The 22,633-nt window shown below is 42.1% G+C and overlaps 1 protein-coding gene across 5 annotated transcripts in view; it reads left to right on the top strand.

Annotated features, from left to right (window-relative positions):
* CNTNAP4 (contactin associated protein family member 4) overlaps positions 1-22,633 on the top strand; it is a 278,799-nt gene that overhangs the window by 202,435 nt on the left and 53,731 nt on the right. For all 5 annotated transcript variants that reach the window (XR_014805402.1, XM_084959528.1, XM_021097086.2 and 2 more), the window contains 3 exons: positions 3,869-4,066; positions 9,269-9,425; positions 13,896-14,023. Coding sequence is in view for 4 of the 5 variants with exons in the window: in XM_084959528.1 (XP_084815654.1) it covers positions 3,869-4,066; positions 9,269-9,425; positions 13,896-14,023 (483 nt within the window). In the remaining variant the exon portion in view is untranslated. The remainder of the gene's footprint in view (positions 1-3,868; positions 4,067-9,268; positions 9,426-13,895; positions 14,024-22,633) is intronic.

Raw genomic sequence — 22,633 nt, 5'->3', positions numbered from 1 at the left:
AAAAATAAAATCATGACTCTTACACGGATATAAAATAAAAGCTATACAACCCATTTTGAAGATCTTGTGTAATGTTTAACCTTATTAATGAGAAAACTGGTAAGATGTTACAACCAGTTCTCGGAGATGCAAAGAACAGACATACCTGCTACATCAATACTCTTGAAATGACTGTGCGAAGGGAGGCGAAACTGGCTTTTTCCAGAGTGGAAGTTGGTCTGCGTAGCAAAGCAGAATTTGCTTTTCTATAGACAAGAATTACTTGTTATAAGGAAACAATGCCTTGCTTGCTAAGCAATCACATAACAAAAACAAAAAACTGGAAGTCTGTATTAAAGGATAATTTAATGTAAATGTGTCTTAGACCTTAGAGATAGTGGATTTCTCTGGAGAGATTTAAAATTTCTCTCTCCCAGGTGCATTTGCCTACCTTCTAAGAATGATTAAGAACAAGACCAAACCAAACCCTAAAGGCTCGTCTGCCGTCTCCTCAGAGAAGATCTGTTGCATTCCAGAGCCAAAGTTCCTCTCCCTCTTTGGAGAGGAGAAGCTGGGCCAGCACTCCTCCATAAACTCCAGGTCTTGTAATTGGGAGGTCCCTCTCTCATGGTGCCAGTCCAGTGGGCGCAGGTGCATTCGGCACTCACTGTAGGTAGACAGATTGGCAGAGAGAGCTAAACAGATACAATTCGTCTAGGAGGTAAGATCTTAACTTGCTGCCTTGCAAGTGAGACAGCATCTTCTACCCCTCAAAGTTTCAGCCTGAACATTATTTGGCAAATGCATCGGATACCTATTTGCAGAGTTCCCAAACTGCTAAGAGGTGATGAGAATCTCAGAGCCACCATAGCATCACAGCCAGAATACCTGGGCGGCTGTGCTCTGTCTGGTCTGGACAGTGCTTTGTTTCTATTCCTCCCAAAGCTAGTGTCTTTTGCATGTTGTGTCGAGCCCACAGGCCAGAGCTAGTGTAGTTTGCAAGTCAGAACCTGTCGCTCTTGTAATAGAGCTCACAGACCAGTGGCGGAGGGGTGGGGAACCAGTAGAATAAATCACAAAATGCTGAATTAGGAATTATGAAGTCTGTGACTTTTATAGTTGTAATTGCCAAATAGGTGTTTGTAAAATACATCAGAGAAAACGATCCTGTCCTAAAAAACAGTACAGAGGCTTTAGGCTAAGTTGGCAGAGATTCTTCTGCTTGGAAAGCCCAGGAGATTTGAACCCTGCATGCTGGGCTTTCACTTCCATTGCTTAGAATCTTTTGTGAGGCTTTCCTTGTCTCTGCCTTGCCCTGGACTCTAGATTGTCTGATAAGCTCAGCATCCATCTAACTGCATCCTGGGTAGCACTTTTTATTAGAAAATGAAACCACTTACAGAAACGAGCATAGTATGGAGATGTTAGAATTTCAAAAGGAAGCATTTCTATGAGCTGCCCTTTAACAGTTGTCGTGCAGTATGGCCTTGGATTTCTCACACCTTAGAAGATCTTTATAGAGTCCTGTGTTCATCCTGACCCAGTGGATACTCACCGCCGGGGAAGGCAAAGAGACAAAGGCCGCAAGTAGGTTTATTGTCCTGCTCTTTTGGCAAAGCCTCAGCCAGAGTTGAGCTGCTTCATGCACGCCATTGATTCACCACCAGAAAAAGAGGAATCATTCTGCTGAATAATGAAAGCAGAGTCCAGAAGAGACTGGGGTTACAGCTCTGCCTGGTTAATAATCTTAAATTTTTTTTTTTTTTTTTAGTCTTTTTGTCCTTTTAGGGCCACCCCCACGACATATGGAGGTTCCCAGGCTAGGGGTCTAATCGGAGCTATAGCCACGGGCCTACGCCACAGACACAGCAACACCAGATCCTTAACCCACTGAGTGAGGCCAGGGATCAAACCTGCAACCTCATGGCTCCTAGTTGGATTCGTTTCTGCTGTGCCACAGAAGGCACTCTTAAGCTTCAATTTCTAATAGCCAAGGTTATATAATTCTAATGATAGAATTTCAGACCTGCTATTGTTGCTTCCTAGATACCACCTCTTTTTCTTTCCTTTTTTTTTTTAAATTTGGAAATAGAGGCTCAGATTTCACCTCCCAGTGATCTCTGCCCTGTCCTGCTGTCTGGCCATCCATAATTAATTTCATTAGCTCATAGATCATTTTGAGGGAACGCATTTATTGATGAAACTCTTTGGTGACCGGAAATGCACGGTGGAAATAAAATAGCAGCCATCGTTACAGAAGAAAATAGTGATCCAGACGTGGAAGGCATTACAGCTGTGACACTCGCCTCCTGTCTCATTTGTTTAGCAGGCCCCTCCATGCAAAATTCTTATGACCAGGAGCGGGGTGGGAGTGAAATGTCTTTTTTAGTATGATTGTTGATCTGGAGGTATTAGTTTAAAAGAGGGGAACATTTTCTACCTGCTGTTTTTCTCCAATTTGGAATACTTCTCTGTAATACAGAAGAGTGATGTGGCTGAACAGCACATTTATAGCAGAGTTTGACAAACCTCCAATCTGTTTCTCACCTATTACATTAGAGGCCTTTTGATTAACTTGTTCTTGGGCCTGCATATATCACAGTAAATATAATATGGAGCCTGTTGCCAGGAGGGTTGAAGGATAGATAAATATGCCTATTGTCTGTTACCGACCTTGTAGGATTTTTATTTTCTCTAAATGATTTTGATGATGAGTATGATGGAACAGTTTACAGACATCCAGGTGCCAATAATGACAGCTCTAGAACATACACAAAGATATTTTATTTTTTGTGTTAGTTGAGTTGCAGACGCTGTGTCACGTGTTCAGAAGAGTAACTTCCTGTCGCATTGCTAACTATGCAGGGTACCAAAATGAAGAGTTCAGGTTTGATTTAAAAAGAAATCAATGTGCACTCATATTGAAAAGTTGTCTGATGAGAGATAGGCTGTAAAAATTTGACTTTCTTATTGCTGCCAGCATGAATGATTTCTAAGATTAGAAGTATTGTTACTGACATTGTGTCATTTAAAATATTTAAAATATTCAGATAGTTCCCATTGTGGCTCAGCGGGTTAAGAACCTGCCTAGTATCCATGAGGGTGTGAGTTCTAGCCCTGGCCTCACTCAGTGGGTTAAGGATCCCGGGTTGCTATGGCTGTGGCGTAGGCCAGCAGCTGCAGCTCTGATTCGACCCCTAGCCCAGGAACTTCCATATGCTGCAGGTGTGGCCCTAATTTAAAAAAAAAATGGGGGAGAAAATTTAAAAATATATATATTAAAAAAATTCAAAGATGCATGTTTTTTCATGTTGTTATGTCTCTGAATTCAGGGTGTGTCAACAATGTTTTACAGTTACAATAGGTTGCATTGTTTTTTCTCTCTTGAAGAAAAATAATGATGCATCTTCTGAAAGTAGAATGTCCGTCAGAGTTGATGAAATGTACCACGGACTTTAATAATCAGTTTTCCTAATGATTCCTAATGAATATTCTAGGGTCATGGACCTGAGGAAAATCTGTGTATTAGCAGTCACCCTTATCCCCTTATCCTGCCCTAGAATGGACCCTAGAATCATGTAGAATGGATTTCAGGTGGAAAAGAGGGAACATGTTTGCAAGTGCGCGAATGTCTTCTGGCTCAATGATGTGGCCAACGTAGACTAAAATCAGTGCAAATGCACGCCACGTGTATGCATTTCAGGGAAAAGAAGCACTTTACTATGGTTTAAACATTTGGAGAGTCCACTTGTGTTGATTCTGCCTCTCAGGTTTGATGACTAGAGAAAGTTGACTCAGATAAAAGGTGATTTTGATTTTCTTTATTTATTTTAACTTTTGCAGACTAGTGATGGTCTCCTCTCTTTCTTCCCCCATTTCTGCCTACAAGAAACGGCGTGGACCATCATACAGCACAATGGCTCTGACATAACGAGAGTCCGAAACACCAATCCCGAGAACCCCTACGCTGGGTCTTTCAAGTACGTGGCCAGCCTGGAGCAGCTCCAGGCCACAATCAACCATGCAGAGTACTGCGAGCAGGAGTTGACCTACTACTGCAGGAAGTCACGGCTTGTGAACGAGAAAGGTACGTAGATGGAGGCCCCCTGTCCCCCCACACGGGGCCCAGCCTGGGCTTTACATAACCAGCTCCTGCAGCGTTTTCTGGCTGTCATGGTGCTGGCATAGAGCTGCCAAGGGTGGGTGCTTAGCAAACATGTCACAGTCGGGAGGTTACAGAGATGCCATTGCCGGAAGAAAAGAACAAGGTCCGTTGACCCTGAGCTTTGTTCAAAGCCTTGATTGTCTTTAGAGTCTTCCCCTGGCTTCACCCGGGAACTGGGCAGAAAAGGGCTTCGTTGTGATACTCGACGAATGCGCGGGGTGGATCCCTTAGCAAGGGCAGGTGACACACACGATTTGTTTCATCACGGCCAAGAGCTAATAAAAATATGACTCTGTTTTCTGAAAGGGACTATTCCCTGTGACTCTTTTTCATGGATTGTTGACAGTTACCCTCTGGGTATAACTGAAAATTAGAACAGGCTGCTGGAAACACAGGGTTTTTTTTAGCAACCCAAGGAGAAATCAGAAAACTACTTTTAACTCTTTGTTCTGCTTTTAAGAACCACTCTGCTCTTAAACGATGGTTCTGGTGTTGTGTTTTCTCCCGTTGGAACGTCTCATTGTGTGAGACTTTCTCGAGACCCAGCAGTTCTGTCTCCGTGGGGCCTTAAAGACTCATTCATGAAGTTATTGCAAGACCTTTCCTGCGGGCCTCTCAGTTGGCCATCTGTCCATATCTCCTAACCACCCAATATACAAGCCTAAAACTCGTCTTTGTGAAGAGAATTAACCCCGAGGAAACACTGCTTCCATTAGGACACTTTACTGATGAAGTGCGTTCCTCTCTACTGTCTGACTGCTACCCACTCAGCTGTGTGTTCCTAGACTCACCTGCTTCTGAACCTTCATGCTGCTTCCCCATACTCTCTTTTCTAGCAGCAGTGTTCAGGTGCATTTTCTTTTAGAAATCAGAGAAGATTCTAAGACATCTGTACAAGAAAGCCACTCTGTTAACGTTCACGCTCACCCTCATGGGTTGTCTTACGAGAGGTTGGACTTCCAGGGAGAAGGACAGGACTTCAAAGAGAAATGTGTTTCGTATGTGAATAGCTATGTTGTGTGGATCATGCAGAAAACGTTTGAACGCTTGGTGTGACCTTTGAAACTTTCCTTTCCACTGAAGCTCCTCTCCTATTTACTTTCCCCACTTAGGAAATCTGATTCCCTTCGCCCTTGTGCCTGAGTTCCACCCCCTCCTCCTCCTTTTCCTCCCTCTTTTCAGAATGTCCTCCCTCGGCCTCTTGCCCCTGCCACCTCTTCACACCTTGCTGTGTCCCCTCATATCTTATCCCCCCCTAACCTCAATGCCATCTGTGACTGCCCATCAGATAGTTGTCGTGCAAACACCATGGGATTTGGAGGCGGGGGAGAGATCTAAGTTCAAGTTCCAGGTCTCTTGTTGATTAGGTACAGAACTTGGAGGGGTGAATATTTCTCAGTCTTTGTTTTCTCTTCACTGAATTGGGAGCAGTAATACCAAGCCGAGGCGGGTGTGGTCATTGTTGGGTGGCATAACCCCTATAAAGTGCATGAGGCAAGCTCCCCTCTTCCCAGCTCTGTGATGCTTTGTGGTTCTAGGGAATATACCAGGTCCATATGCAGTGGATTTTTTCATTCTCACTGAGTATTGCTCTGGGAATCTAAGAAAAAAATAGATAAGCAGCTATAGAAGTGTATTCTAAGGAAAATGAGACCCATAACTATAGAAGGATAAGGGAATGCAAGGGAACAGAATGAACCGAGTGGCTTAACTAGAGAAGAAAAACAAAAGGAAAGGTAGTCATCAGAATCACAAGTGAATCAAACTCTCCAAGACCCGGAAAGCAACATCCCCAAGAATGTGAGTGAGCCAGCACCACGTAAAGGAAAGGAACACCAGAGAATAGGGAGTCCTTGCCTTCAGGGCCAGAGGTTCCCTGGGCATCTTTCTGTTAAGGCTCCTCAGGTGTTGCAGCCAGGCTTGGGACCCACTAGTAAAGAAAATAGTAAAGTCTAGAAGACTGTAGAACAGGGGATAAGGATGACTGTTAAATACACAGATTTTCCTCAGGCCCATGACCCTAGAATGAATGTAGAATCATGTAGTCCCTAGAATGGACCCTAGAATCATGTACAATGGATGTCAGGTGGAAAAGAGGGAACGTGTTTAAATTTTAAGTACATGGGAGTTCTCATTCTGGCTCAGCAGGTTACGAACCTGATTATTATTCATGAGGATGTGGGTTTGATCCCTGGCCTCACTCAGTGGGTTAAGGATCTGGTGTTGCAGTGAGCTGCAGTGTAGGTCACAGATGAGGCTCGGATCTGGCGTTGCTCTGGCTGTGGCGTAGGCCAGCAGCTTCTGCTCCAATTCAACCCCTGGACTAGGAACTTCCATGTGCCACAGGTGCAGCCCTAAAAAGCAAAAGAGAAAAAATAAATTAAAAAATAATAATAAAAATAAAATAATTTTTATTAAAAAAATTAGAAGTATACATGTCAACACAAATATATTTAAATGCACACATACTCATTTACACATATGTACATGTCCACATAAATGTGTATATATGTGCTTATTTAGATGTAAATAGAGCCCTGTTCTTAATAAATAATCTCAAATAAGATAAACAGAACTACAAAACGAGTAACACAGAGGAAGTCTGCACAAAGAAAAGAGAAACATCAATGTCAATATGAAAGTCGCGGAACAATTTTTAAGACAAAAATAGTTGTCTTCAATAATAGTTAAAAACGTGTTAAAATCAGATTTTTAGAAAATTCAATTGAAAACGATGTGAAAATTAGTAACATAAAATTAATGGTGGCAAAAGTGTGTTGAGATTGAACATCTCACATACTTCCATTGGAATAGATTTTTCTGAAAAATCGAAAAAAGTAAAGAAAAGATGGAACCAGGAATTCCCGTCGTGGCACAGCGGAAACGAATCCAACAAGGAACCATGAGGTTGCAGGTTCGATCTCTGGCTTTGCTCAGTGGGTTAAGGATCTGGCGTTGCCGTGAGCTGTGGTGTAGGTCACAGACGCAGCTAGGATCTGACGTTGCTGTGGCTGTGGCGTAGGCTGGCAGCTATGGCTCTGATTAGACCCCTAGCCTGGGAACCTCCATGTGCTGTAGGTGTGGCGATCAAAAGAAAAGAAAAGAAAAGAGGGAACAATTTAGCTTTTGAGATGACAGCAAGAAATAGATGGGGAAGATCAGGAAGGTAGTGTCACACAAGTTAATTTTACAGTTTTAGATCTTGAAAATGTAGCAGTTCAAGTAGTGTTGGTGCCGTAGTTGTGGATGAATGAAATGAAATACGTATGAAAATACATTTTCAGCAAGCCATGGATCTGTAACTCAGCATCCTAGAAGGATGATCAGCCTGAATACACAAGCTTTTTGGGGAGTTCCCATCGTGGCTTAGTGGTTAATGAATCCGACTAGGAACCATGAGGTTGCGGGTTCGATCCCTGGCCTTGCTCAGTGGGTTAAGGATTCGGCGTTGCCGTGAATTGTGGTGTAGGTCACAGACATGGCTCGGACCTGGTGTGGCTGTGGCTGTGGCTGTGGCTGTGGCTGTGGCTGTGGTGTTGGCCGGCGGCTACAGCTCAGATTAGACTCCTACCCTGGGAATCTCCATATGCCAGGGGAGCGGCCCTAGAAAAGGCAAAAAGACAAAAAAAAAAGAAAAGTTATTTGGGATTTTAACTATAGGGATTTAACTGATCTCTGATATTTTATCATTTTAATTTCAACTTTAAAAAATTCCTCATCATTTTCTTCTTACTTACATGAATGTAAATTCTTCAGGACACTTCGAAACATCCTGAAGGAATACCGAAGGTATTCGGTACCTTTAAAACATAAAGTGGTTGCTATTTTGTAGGGAAGATAGCAAATTTAGATGTGAAAATATTATTCAGCATTTAGGAATTATGATTTCTTTTTTAAAATCTATGAACATAACAGTGTTTTAAGCAGTATGTTGAAATAGCTCTATGAAGTGTTTCAAGAAGGTTTTCTGCCTTCAGTTGATGAGTTAATCATGCAGTTAAAGAAGAAGAAGATTCTTGATATTAATTAATGCACAACACAAGCTTCCAGTAACTTGTTTTCTTAGCACAGTGGGCAGGAACATACAGTAATGCTGGCAGCAAGGCTGCCTGTGTTAGCAGAGGTCTGACCTAGTAGAAAGTATTTATGAGCCCTGGCAATTTTAAAGGAGAAATTAGTAAAAGTAGGGCCAATAACAATTTAAAAGTTCTGAAGATCAGTGGAAAAATGATCAAGCATCTGTGAGGAGCTGATTCAATGTTACCTTCCGCTCATGCCCTGATTCTCAAGTGACTGATTTTTTCGCTCTAACTTGTTTTTCCCTAAGACGGATTGCCTGCATGCCGCGTCTAAACACTGTGTCTATTCTTTGCTCTCATTCCTCAGCATCATGTTTAGTCTGAGCTCTGTGAAGGGACTGGTAGCTGAACATTTCATTGGAGAAAGAAATGCATTTGTAAGGGAAATTTGGTGTTTGAGTGTCGTATTGGCTTCGGGCATAAAGATTTTTCAGTGTTATTTCTATAGTCTCTAAATATGTGGCCACACCAGTAAATGGAAGAAAAAAATACATGCTTCCCAATATATCTTAAATCATACAAGAGAGTGCCATACCATGCCTAATGTTGAATAAACAGCTGGTTTGTTTTTAGCCAGTACATATATTGAGATAAATCACTGACTTTACAGAGCATTTCATAATGTTTTAATGGGCATTTCATGACCTCAAATCAATTTTGTTTCTGAGATGTTAATTACTATGATTTATAATTTGATGCCTTGTTTCAAAAATTATTTTTAAGGAAATTGCATATGTGAACTGCTCTCAACACATTTTTCTTTTTACTCTTATGCGTGAATTAAACAGAAACTGCTGGTTTCTTTTCTATTCCAAGAAAAATATATCAATCATTTAAGCTTAAGTAATGAAATATCAGAAAAAAAAAAGGTTTCTTAAGGAAATGCCATCCGTTACAGTGTAGGGACTATTACTACACCCAATCAATCTTGCTCTCTCTTTCTCCTTTTATCCTTTTTAATGATTTGGGAAGGAAGGGAATTATACTGGCCTGGAAGGCATTGGGGTAGAAAGCAACTGTCACATCTCTCCCCTTTGTCTTTCAGATGGAACCCCTCTGAGTTGGTGGGTTGGAAGAACCAACAAAACACAGACTTACTGGGGAGGTTCTCTGCCTGATCTTCAAAAATGTGCTTGTGGACTAGAGGGGAACTGCATTGACTCCCAGTATTCCTGCAACTGTGATGCTGACCGGAATGAATGGTGATTTCCTTATTCAAATCAAGCCTATTTTTTTTTCTTTCGTCAGTCACATGTTTAGCAGATGGACGTTCCCAGATTGGGGGTCGAAGGAGCTACAGCTGCCAGTGTATGCCACAGCCCCAGCCGCACAGATCCAAGCCATATCCGAGACCTACACCACAGCTCCATGGCATCGGTGGATCCCCCCAACCCACTGAGAGAGGCCATGGATCAAACTTGCATCCTAATTGATACGAGTCGGGTTCTTAATTTGCTGAGCCACAAGGGGAACTGCTATCATATTTTGATAAAGGACATCTCTAATGTTTAGCGATTTGGAGAGCAGGCTGGAAATATTCTTCTAAGTGGCTGTGGTGTAGGCTGGCAGCTGCAGCTTCAATTTGACCCCTAGCCTGAGAACCTCCATATGCCTAAGGTGGGGCCTTAAAAAGTTAAAAAAAAAAAAAAAGGAACACTAAATTTTTTTTTTTTTTTTTTGGCTGGGGTGTCAGAGGAAAGGTCATTTGAAGCTGCCAGAATGACTAGAAATTGACTTCTGAACATGTCAGAAAGGAGAAAACCACTTGTGGGTTTTATCAACTGCCCTTCTGACCCCTGAGCTGCACCTGCGCAGGGAAGGTACTTTGGAACCCAGCAGAGAGGGGCAGCTAGAAGACTGAAGAGGCCACCCAGAGATTTCACCAGCTCAAATTTGGAGTTTTAGTCTCATGAATCAAGATGAGCTTTGTAGAGCCGTCAGCTTTCCAAATGCGAGAAGGTCCGTGTCTTTATAGCAAAGACTGTGTTTCACAGCTGAGTATGATTGAAAACTGAGAATGGAATTGACTCAGGTCCAGCTCTATGGTGGATAAAACCAAGCCTCCTTTATCACAACCTTGTGTTAGGTCCTTAGCCCATCCTTGTGATGAGGTTGTGATGCAACTGCCTGTGAAACAATCTTCAGAGAAGGATAACAGAATCAACTCTCTCCAGTGGATCACCCATAATATCCAGAACTTTATAACAATTAGTGTTTATGCCAAAATAGAGCAAACTTTGATCCAAAGCGAGAAAGTAAAAGTAGGAATTCCTGTCCTGGCACAGTGGAAATGAATCTGACTAGTGTCCATGACGATTCAGGTTCTTGGTCAGTTGGTTAAGGATCCTGCGTTGCCGCGAGCTGTGGTGTAGGTTGCAGATGCGGCTAGAATCTGGCATTGCTGTGGCTGTGGTGTAGGCTGGCGGCTACAGCTCTGATTCAACCCCTAGCCTTGGAATGTCCATATGACTCGGGTGTGGCCCTAAAAATAAATGAATAAATAAATAAATAATAAATAAAAATAAAAAAAGAAGGAAAGTTAAAATAGCCATTAGCAGCAAACCCTGGGATACTGGTGTTTGACTAGCAGGTAGAAACTTTAAAGCAACATGTGAAGAATTAAAGATAAAAATAGGAGTTCCCGTCGTGGCGCAGTGGTTAACGAATCCGACTAGGAACCGTGAGGTTGCGGGTTCGATCCCTGCCCTTGCTCAGTGGGTTAATGATCCGGCGTTGCCGTGAGCTGTGGTGTAGGTTGCAGACGTGGCTTGGATCCCGCGTTGCTGTGGCTCTGGCGTAGGCCGGTGGCTACAGCTCCGATTCAACCCCTAGCCTGGGAACCTCCATATGCCGTGGGAGCGGCCCAAGAAGTAGCAACAACAACAACAACAAAAAAAAAAAGACAAAAGATAAAGATAAAAATAATCCCAGGTGAACAGAGGGTATTCTCAGCAGATAAATGAGAACTTTATGAAAGAAGCACCTACAAATTTCAGAATTGGAAAATACAACATCCGAAGTAAAATGTTCACTGCATAGACTTCAACTCTTACAGGAGACAGCAGAACAAATCTTTGATGAATCTGAAGATGGATCAATAGAAATCATTGAATCTGAAGAACACAGGAAAAGAAAAGATTGAGAGAATAATTAACCGACCCTTTGTGGCTTGTGGGAAAATATCAATGATTTAACAGGCAAGAAATTAGAGTCCCAGAGAGATAGGAAATAAAATGAGGCCAAAACGTTTTTGATGAAATGATGGCTGAAAATTTCTCACATTTGTTTAATCAACATCTCTGGAAGCAAGACTCCAAGGTGGCTGGCTCCCGATTAACCACACTGCCTGTTATTCATGCTGTTGTGTAATTTCCTTCTCTTATGTGTTGCATGGACCTTGTGACTTGCTTTTAAAGAAGTGACTGTGGTAAAGGTGACGAGGTTACAAAAGACTGTGACTTCTCACTTGCTCGAAACTCTCTCTGCCTCTTCTAGTCTTCTTGTTTTGATAAAGCAGTCTGCCATGTTGCGAGCTCTTGAGGACAAAGAAGGGAGGGTGGCCTTTAGCCAGTGAGTAACTGAGGGCCTCAGTCAACAACCAGTAAGGAGTAGAGTACTGCCAGCAGGTGCCTGAGTGAGCCTAGAAGCAGATCCTGCCCCACTCAAATGCTGAGTTGACTGGAGTCCTTGCCAACATTTGATTGTAGCCTTGGGAGAGACCCTGAGCCAAAGGATCATAAATCAGAAGAATCATGGATCATAAAAGGTGTTTTTTTTTTAAGTCACCCCATTTTGGGATAATGTATTATGCTGTATCTCACTAATATGACTTTAATGTACAGATTCCAGAAACTCAGAAGATCTCAAGCAGAATAAAAACTGGAGAAGAGCACACGTTGGCTTATTGTTCAAATTGCTAAAAACCAGTGATAAAGATGAATGTTCGGAAAGTAGCCACGTTGGGTGAATCTGGAGCAGTCCATTCCATACACAGAATAAGGACACATCTGCCTCTTCAGAAGCACAGATCAGAGGACAATGGAATGATATCTTTAATGTGCTGAAAGAGGAAGCACTGTCAGTCTTGAATTCTATAAAGGATGGAAAGACATTGCACAAGTAAAGATAAAAAGTCCTGATTGGATTAAAGAATTGCTGAGAGAATTTGTTGTCATCAGAGCTGTACTATAAGAAATGCTGACAGGGGAGTTCCCATCGTGGTGCAGTGGTTAACGAATCTGACTAGTAACCATGAGGTTGCGGGTTTGATCCCTGGCCTTGCTCAATGGGTTAAGGATCCGGTGTTGCTATGAGCTGTGGTGTAGGTCACAGATGCAGCTTGGATTCAGCATTGCTTCGGCTGTGGCATAGGCCGGTGGCTGTAGCTCCCATTAGACCCCTAGCCTGGAACTTCCATATGCCGCAAGTGCGGCCCTAGAAACGACAAAAAAAAGAAAAAAAGGGAAAAGAAAGAAATGCTGATGGCAAAAAGGAAAAAAAGAAGAAAGAGTTCCCCTTGTGGCTCAGTGGAAATGAATCCAACTAGTATCCAGGAGGATGTGGGTTCGATCCCTGGCTTCCCTCAGTGGGTGAACCATCTGGCGATGCCAGGGCTGTGGCGAAGGCCAGCAGCTGTAGCTCCCGATTCGACCCCCGGTATAGAACTTCCACATACCACAGGTGCAGCCCTAAAAAGCAAAAAGGAAAAAAAGAAAAGAAAAGAAAAGAAATGCTGATGGAAATTCTTAAGGCTAAAGAGAACTAACACTGGAAGAAAACGCAGATCTTCAGGAAGGAATGACGAGCGCTGGAAATCCTGAATGTGCCAGTAAATGTAAAAGCCAGTGTCTAAATTCTTCTCTTGATTAAACAAGTTAAAATTCACTCTTTAATTGTATTATAAACTTGTAACATCTGGATTTAATATACATTACAACCATGGTACAAAGAACAGGTGTGTGTGTAGGGAAGGGCATTAAAAATTATCCTGTAGGAAGCTTCTGACATTTTATATTAAGTAATACAACATAAAATCTAAGTAGACTGTGATGAATTAAGGGTGCATTTTGAAATCCATAAAGCCAATATTAAAATACAATGCGCAGGCATGTAGCTAGAGTGAGGAAAAAAACAAAGTTGAATGCAAAAAAAAAAAAAATGGAATAAACCAAGAGGAAGCAGGAAAGGGGAAACAGAAATAGAAGATACCCTGGGGGGAAAAATAAACAAACACCAAAACGGTAGATCTACAAACACAATGCTAATCATTACACTACATGGCAATGGATTTACCCTCTCATCCAAATGTAGAAAACAGCCAACTGAATTTTAAAATATTCCATCCGGACTTCCTGCTGTGTGGTGTTGCCGCAGCTGTGGCATGGATTGAAACTGTGGCTCATATTTGATCCCTGGCCCGAGAACTTCCATATGCCCTGAGTGTGGCCATTAGAAAAAAAAAAAAAAAAAAAAAAAAACCTTTCCCCGAGAGATACTTAAATGTTGCCCTATTTTTCCATGCTGGCATGGGCCATTTCATCCCGACGCTTTTGTGTGTGCAGATTTAGCTCAGAGCATCTTGGCTTTGAAACGCAATAAGGACTATTGTTCCCTTTCTAATTATGTTAATCAGAATAATTTTAAGAATCATGTTGTTGTTCCTGTTTTTTTAGGACCAATGACACGGGATTCCTTTCTTATAAAGAACATCTGCCTGTGACTAAGATTGTGATCACAGATACCCATCGACCGCATTCCGAAGCCGCTTATAAACTCGGGCCTCTGCTCTGCCGGGGAGACAGTAAGTGGTGGTGACATGCATGTGTCTGAGGAAAGCAATGTCACTTAAGAACCGATTTCTAGCATATAACAATGAATCTGACGTCTCTGGGGCAAACTCAAACGCAGTGTGTGACAGAATTCCTGAAGTCAGTCCACAAACAAAATGCCCCTCTAACGGGCAAAGTTCTGGAGTAGATGCTGTGACGGCAAACCTTGTTAAGTCCACTAAGCATGTTGCTTCAATCGGTTTATAAAATCCCGCCTAAATTTCTACATGCCACTATCCGCATAGAAGAGCCTCGGTGCTGTATAAAATGATTAAGACTGTGGGGTGAGTTTTCCCCCTGTTGGGCCTGGGGTGAAATTAGAACATCAGTAGAATCGAATGTCAGTTTAATCAAACATACTTCAACTTTTAATCTCATTTTTTTTTCCAGTTTGTGTGTGTGTGTGTTTACTTGAAATCAATGGGACATGCTGTTTTGTATATTCGGTGTATTAGCACTCTAAACTGGAATTTTTGAATTAAACTATCATTTCACAGGTGATACATATTTTCAACAGGAAATGAAATGAGCATGTGTATCCATTCTGAACCTCTCTGAAGTCAGGCTAGAGACTGATGCATTAATTATTTATGGTTATTTATAGAACTTAAAATGCAGAAAGAAGAAATATTTATTCCTATTAAAAGTAGATCCTAAAATAGGAGTTCCCGTTGTGGCTTAGCAGAAACAAATCAGACTAGTATTCCTAGGATGTGGGTTCAATCCCTGGCCTCGCTCAGTGGGTCGGGGAGCTGGCGTGAACATGAGCTGCGGTGTAGGTCGCAGATGTGGCTCGAATCCCGAGTTATTGCGGATGTGGTATAGGCCGGCAGCTGTAGCTCCTAGCCTGGGAATTTCGATATGCTGTGTGTGTGGCCCTCAAAGGGCAAAAAAAAAAAAAGTATATCCTAAAATAAAATTTTATTCTAGGAGCTCAATAGTGAAAGAGGTGATTTGAGAATGCATTGGATTTATGGAGATACACAGCAGCAGTTGCTTAGTTAAAAAGCCAAGACGATCCTGGCCTATAAAAGTGTACATATACATTGTAAAAAAGACAGTCTGCTGTGATACCTACCACCCCTAATCTTTATCATTTCTACTTCCTGTTCTGCCAGTGGGCCTATGAAGATGACATAGGATATTTCATGGAGAGAAAAGTTATGTGCAAAGAGATGAGGTTGTAAACGCAGATGCATCCAGAGGAGTGCAGGGATTTTGCTTGACTGCGGAGAAATTGTTCAATGCATCACATGAGCACTGCACTGCTGGCTCTGCTCTTAACCCTTCGGGGCTCAGGCTGGCTTCCCCCAGGCCCCTTAGTCCATTGGCCGCAATCTCTGGGGAGTTGTTCTGCTTTGACTCTGGTCATTACCAACGCTGTCCCTTAGGGGTTCTTTCTTGCGAACTTTCTATCATGAATTTAAGCACATAGCATCTTTTTAGAGCAGTGAGTCTCCGTCCAAGGTGATTTTGCCCCCTCAGTGGACATTTGGCCCTATATAGAGACATGTTCGGCTGTCACAATGGTGGGGGGTTTGAATGCTACTGGTATCTAGAGGGGAAGGCCCGAAATGCTATAAGTGTCCTATAGTGCACAAGACAGCTGTCCACCACAGGGAATCTTCTGGTCCAAAAAGTCAACACTGTGAGGCTGAAAAACTGGAGCTTTAAACCTCTGTGACCAGACATAGGGCACAGATTTGTGGTTTCTGAGCTTGGGGGAGAGCAGGATGGACTGGGAGGTTGGGGTTGGTAGATGCAAACTATTATATTTAGAATGGATAGGCAATGAGGTCCGACTGTACAGCGCAGGGAACTATATCCAGTGTCTTGGGATAGAACATAATGGAAGATAATATAAGAAAGGGAATGGATTATATGTGTGACTGGGTCACTTTGCGGTACAGCAGAAATTGGCTCAATACTGTAAATCAACTATGCTTTTAGAAAAAGAAAAGCAGAACTACAGTATAGTCTAAACACAAAACAGAAACAAAACAAAAAACCTTCTGCAATGATGGGCAGGCAGGGGGGAGGATAATGGCTTTAGGAATAAAGATTTATAAATTGGGTATTTAGAGACCTGGTAATTAGCCTCTGACTTATTAATGAAACAGTCCCTGAGAGCTTGCCTTGGCCTTCTTGTCCCCTACATCTGCTTTAGGGATGAGACTCATCCTCCCAGGAAAGCATAGAACATTTTCTGCATGAAGGGCCCTTGTTAAATGTTCTCAGTCAGAAGAGCAGTGGCTAGAGTGTAATGACTGCCCTCTTTTCTCTGTAGGAGCAACTTGCGCCCCTAAAGGTGCAGTGACCTAGGCATGGTTGGTGGTCCTCCTTTCCAAGGGACAGAGACTGGGCAGATGTGGGGCTTCTAGATACGGGATCATGCACAGTCAGCCTCATTAGCGGAGGACAGTTATGTGGATGTATTCCTGAAGGCATTAGGGCTGGAGCACTACCTAGGACTGGAATCACTTAAGACTGAGCACAAGCTTAATCCTCAGACTCCAGCTGAAAGCAGGTAGATCAGTTAGACACATAAAGACCAGCCACATGACCTTTGACTGGGACAAGGAAAAATGATGACGGCTTGAGCTAGGCAATGGTTGGCATGGGGCCCAAGTAAAGGGCTGAGATAAGGAGGTAAATTCAGTATGACGTGGAGGGGAGTGGGGGTGCAAAGGTCAGAGGATGACCTCAGCTTTCTGACCGAACTAAAGCCGATAGCACCATTTGTTGAGACCCTGAGAATGTGGGTTCCCTTCAATGAGATATGGAATTGTTAGATTTTCTTTGAGCAGAAAAACGAAAGATGAACATTTTATTTAAAAATAATATTTTGGTTTTAGCACACACATGAGAGAGGTTGATATTTTTCTCCCTACCCATGTTTTTCTAGAAAAGAAGGCAGAGAAAGCAAGACCAATAAGTAAAAATGAGTGAGACCTACAGGTACCAAACCTGAACTGGCCCCTCATTCCAAATCCTTCGTTTCGGTGTTAAAAATATCGATGGGTATAAAAGTTAGTGTTACTGTTATTGTTTAATGCCAAAAGTCATAGATAACATCCTTAGGTGTTTACTGAGGGCACAGAACAGAGGAACGATAAAGTTCCCTTTAAAGTTGCACCGTCTCTATAAAACATTCTAAACATGGCTAATGTTAAAGAAATTATTTATGAATAGGGAAATAAATTTTTTGAAAAATATGTGAAAAGTAAATGGTAGAATTTAGCATCCTATTTATGAGTAAAACTAGGCAAACTGGGAACGAAAAGATAGTTTGAATAGGTATTGTTGCTTCATTTTTAAAGACTGTTGTTGTTGTTTTTTTTTTTTTTTTTTTTTTGTCTTTTTTTGTCTTTTTTTGGGCTGCACCTGCAGCATATGGAGGTTCCCAGGCTAGAGGTTGAGTCAGAGCTGTACCCACGGGCCTGCACCACAGCCCCAGCAATGCGGCATCTGAGCCGCATCTGCGACCTACACCACAGCTCACAGCAACACCCAATCCTTCACCCACTGAGTGAGGCCAGGGACTGAACCTGCGTCCTCATGGATGCTAGTCAGATTGGTTTCTGCTAAGCCGCCATGGGAACTCCTTAAAGACTATTTTTAAATAGTTTTAGGTTTCTAATGAAATCGAGAGGAGAGTACAGACATTTCTCATATATTCCTACCCCTGCACGTGCCAACCTCCCCTGTGATCATCATCCCTTTCCAGGATCGTGTGGTTTTTCATTTGTTCGTTTCTTTTGCCAAGAATGAAGGTTGCTTCCTTTTCAAATTTAGGTCATTTGGAGTTCCCGTCGTGGCTCAGTGGTTAATGAATCCGACTAGGAACCTGAGGTTTCGGGTTCGATCCCTGGCCTTGCTCAGTGGGCTAAGGATCCGGCGTTGCCGTGAGCTGTGGTGTAGGTCGCAGACACAGCTTGGATCCTGTGTTGCTGTGGCTGTGGTGTAAGCCAGCAGCTATACCTCCGATTAGACCCCAGCCTGGAACCTCCATATGCCGCAAGTGCGGCCCTAGAAAAGACAAAAACATAAAAATAAAATAATTTCAGTCATTAAAGAAATACCAGAAGTAAACTCATAAAATGTAAAAACTAGTGAAGTCTTTAGTAACATAGAAAGTCTCCCAGGCTACTCCTAGGATCCTACTGAATATTTTTCAGCCTTGTATTAACTTTGGAGGCAAAGGGTCGAAGGAAAGAATCCCAGAAGACATCTGGGTTTACAGTTAGTGGAAACGTTATAAGGAAGAGGGCCCATGCATATATTTTCTACTCACTGTCCCGGGAGCAGTGGGAATGGCATTTGTGAGGTACCATCGGAAGTCTTCTAGATCAGTCACTCCTCAACTTCCACATGCAATAAAAATTACCTGACGAAGGGAGCTCTGGTCATGGCTCAGTGGTAACGAACCCGACTGGTATCCATGAGGACAAGAGTTCAATCCCTGGCCTTGCTCAGTGGGTTAAGGATCCAGCATTGCCGTGAGCTGTGGTGTAGGTCACGGACGTGGCCCGGATCCTGCATTGCTGTGGCTGTGGCACAGGCTGGCAGCTGCAGCTCCAATTAGACCCCTAGCCTGAGAACTTCCATATGCTGTGGGTGTGGCCCTAAAAAGACCAAAAAAAAAAAAATGATCTGAAGAGTGTGCCAGCTATAGTCTGATTATCTTCAGAAGTCTCCCTACACACTAAGAAGAAGGAACAGAAGTCTAGTATTGACCCCAGGGTTAAATGTTTTTGACATTAAGCAGGAAGATATAAATGGACCTTCCCCTACTTCTGCAGGTCCTGTAGTTCAAAGAAAATGCATCAACCACCGATGGCATCTGGCTCCATTTCCTATTCACGTGCTTGCTTTGCTTCATCTGCAAAATACCCCTGATCCTTTTGCTGAAAGCTTTCACACTCATATCACAGCCTTCCTCCATGAAGGCTTCCACAGGTCTCTGGAGGACTTAATCCTAGACTTTCAAAGAATGTTGAGTAAATTACAAAGATAGACCTCTCGTACTGGCTTTTAATTATTTTTGAGCCTCTCAAGAGCAGCGCCATTGCTCATTTATTATTGCGTTCCTGGCACCTAGTCCATTACCTATTACATGAAAGATAATCAATAAGTAACAGTTTATGAAAGAATGAGAATGATCCATCATATACAGCTCGAGAAAACTATAGCCTGTGAATTACTCGTGAGACACTGGAATAAGTTTATGATTGTATAAGCAATTAAATGATATGCAAATATAGTCTTTTAATTAAGGAAGTTTAGATTATATTTTGAAAGACGTATTCTGATTTTTTTTTTAAATCACATACTACAGAGGACGTCTCCACCCTGAGCTATTTCTCATGTGTACATTGGGCTTTTGGGCAGTGAAAATGCCTTCCAATAAGCATGGGATTTTACTTAATACTTTTGATTTTCACTCTTTTAGTATTACAGTACCTTTGTACAACTGAAATACTGTCTGCTTCTTGGAGAAAAATATTTCCTGACTTATTTTGCATGGTTTTGTTTTCTGTTGCTTTGAAAAGATTTATATTGTTAACAGTAGTTGATATTCAAGAAACTTCCCAAATGTGGGGGAACAAACATTCTTTCTGATACTTTCAAAAGAGTTCCATGTTTCTGAGACTGGAAATCCTGATAATTCTCAGGACTACAATAATATTCTTTTGTGACAAGATTATAGACGTATTTAACTTCATTCATTGTTTTCAGTATTAAGTATATGGAGTTTCCGGTGTGGCTGAGTGGTAGTGAACCCAACTAGTATCCATGAGGATGCCAGTTTGATTCCTGGCTTTGCTTAGTGGATTAAGGGTCTGGCATTGCCAAGAGCTGTGGTGTAGGTTGCAGAGGCAGCTCGGATCCCGTGTTGCAGTGGCTGTGCTGCAGCTCTGATTGGACCCTGAGCCAGGGAAGTTCCATATGCAGCCGTAAAAGGGCAAAATGAAACAGAAAGTATTAATGACAATTGATATGAAATTATGAAATCATTGTAAAATTTTAAAATGTACAGAAATGTTGAAGAAAAGACTGTGGTACTCACTAAGCGTCACTCAACTCAGAAATGATTAATTCCGGTGACATTATTCCAGACATTTCTAAATCTCTCTAGTACAGGGGTTCCCAATTCTGGCGCTTTTGACCCTTGGGCTGGGCAATTCCCTGTGGTGGTCGGGGGCTGTCCTGGGCACTGTAGAGCCATGAGCAGTATCCCTGGCCCCTACCTGCCAGGAGCACCCTCCCTGCTTATGACAACCAGAGAGGTCTCCGGAAATTGCCACATGTCCCCTGGGAACAGAATAGCCCCAGGTTACGAAGCACTGTTCTAGACAGAAGAATAGATTTGAAAATAAAATTGCAAACCGTTATTAACTGGAATTGACAGTGCAAGAAGAAACCAAATTGAAGCCATAGGGATTGCTTTGTATTATTTATAGATCTAATAAATATACAATCAACTTGCATGATTTTGCTCAACTTAAAAAAAAAGATTGTAAAAATTTAAAAGGTTATAGTCACCAGATTTTAGGTTAAGTCATTTTAAAATTTTAGATAGCATCGACCTATTCTGAAAAATGGGAAAATGAACACACATCTGTCCCCGACTTTTTTCCCCCGCTCCAACCCAGTTTTTGCTGGTTATGCTGTTATTTGTAGAGTTGTTTATTTTTGCTGTTATTTGTATAGTTGCTTATTTTGTAATGCTATTATATGTATAATTTATTTTTACAATTGGTTAGGGTTAGGGTTAGGTTAGGGTTAGGGTTGTATAGTTGTTTATTTTATTTATTTATTTATTTTTGTCTTTTTGCCTTTTCTAGGGCCGCTTTCTTGGCATATGGAGATTCCCAGGCTAGGCGTTGAATCGGAGCTGCAGCCACCAGCTTACGCCAGAGCCACCGCAACGTGGGATCCGAGCCATGTCTGCAACCTACACCACAGCTCACACCAATGCTGGATCCTTAACCCACTGAGCAAGGCCAGGGATTGAACCCGCAACCTCATGGTTCTAGTCGGATTTGTTAACCACTGCGCCACGACGGGAACTCCTAGTTGTTTATTTCTGGATGCTAACTACTGGTCCTATCACCAGAACCTCTTTCTTCTTGAATTATTTTTATTTTCATTTTTATTTTATTTTTTGCTTTTTAGGGCTGCATCAGTGGTGTATGGAGGTTCCCAGGCTGGTGGTCGAATCTGAGCTGCAGCTGTTGGTCTACGCCAGAGCCACAGCAATAAGGGATCTGAGCTATGTCTGCGACCTACACCACAGCTCACGGCAACACCAGATCCTTAACCCACTGAGCAAAGCCAGGGATCGAACCCAGATCCTCATGGATACTGGTTGGGTTCATTACTGCTGAGCCATGATGGGAACTGCTGATTTTCATTTTTATTTTTATTTTTTTATTCTTGTATTACATTGTCAGGTAATTGAATTTTCTGTAGTTTTCTTTTTCCTCTAGCAAGACTCCTGAGAGTTGAATTTCCTGAGTTGGCCCATGCTTGGAAATATTTGTTTTCTCAGTACGCTAAGACAAAGTTGGCTGGTTTATTAACCTTAAACGTTATGTTTTGGTAACAGCTTTATTAAGATATAATGCATGTGCCCTTCAATTCACATATTTCAAGTGTACAATCTAAGGGTCTTTTAGTGTATTTAATCATTTGATTCAATCATTTTCGCTTATTACACAGAGTTGTACAACCATCACCGCAATCCCTTTTAGAACATTTTCATGCCCATAAGGAAACCTGCACCCATGAGCAAACACTCCCCATTTTCCTCTCACTCCTACCCCAACCCTTGTCAACCATGGATCTACTTTTTAACTCTGTAGACTTGCCTATTCTGGACATTTCGTATAGATGAAAACACAGAATATGTGATCTTTGTAACTGGCTTCACTTAGTATGATGTTGCTAAGATTTATCCATGTTGTAGCTTGTATCAAATAGTCACTATTTTTTAGGACAAAATAATATTCCTTTGTATGGATACACCATATTTTGTTTATCTACTCACCAGTTCTTGGCCATTGGGTTGGCACCACTTTTGACCTGTTATCATTAGCGCTGCTCTGAACATCCATGTATGCATGTGTTTTTTTGAACATATATATATGTATATTTATGCTTCTTATGAGTATACATCTAGGAGTGGGACTTCTGGGTTATAATATAACCCTCTGGTTAAGCTTTTTAAAAACTGGTGTAGGAGTTCCCGTCATGGTTCAGTGGTTAGAGAACCTGACTAGCATCCATGAGGATGTGGGTTTGATCCCTGGTCTCGTTCAGTGGGTTAAGGATCCGGCATTGCCGTGAGCTATGGTGTAGATGGCAGACATGGCTCAGATACCGCATTGCTGTGGCTGTGGTTGTGGTGTAGACCGGCGGCTACAGCTCTGATTTGACCCCTGGCCTGGGAACCTCCATATGCTGAGAGTGCAGCCCTAAAAAGACCAAAAGACAAAAAAATAAAGAAAAAACAAAAAAAAAACAAATTGGCATATGTTTTTGGGTCACATTTTGTGACTTTTCAGCAGTTTGTGCAT

This window comes from Sus scrofa, chromosome 6, assembly GCF_054392235.1.
Source record: "Sus scrofa isolate SSC_HxYL_T2T_F1_AM1 chromosome 6, Sscrofa_HxYL_maternal_Yorkshire_Landrace_v2.0, whole genome shotgun sequence".
NCBI lineage: Eukaryota > Metazoa > Chordata > Mammalia > Artiodactyla > Suidae > Sus > Sus scrofa.
Note: the sequence above shows the minus strand (reverse complement) of the source record. Positions and strands in the feature narration are given on the sequence as shown.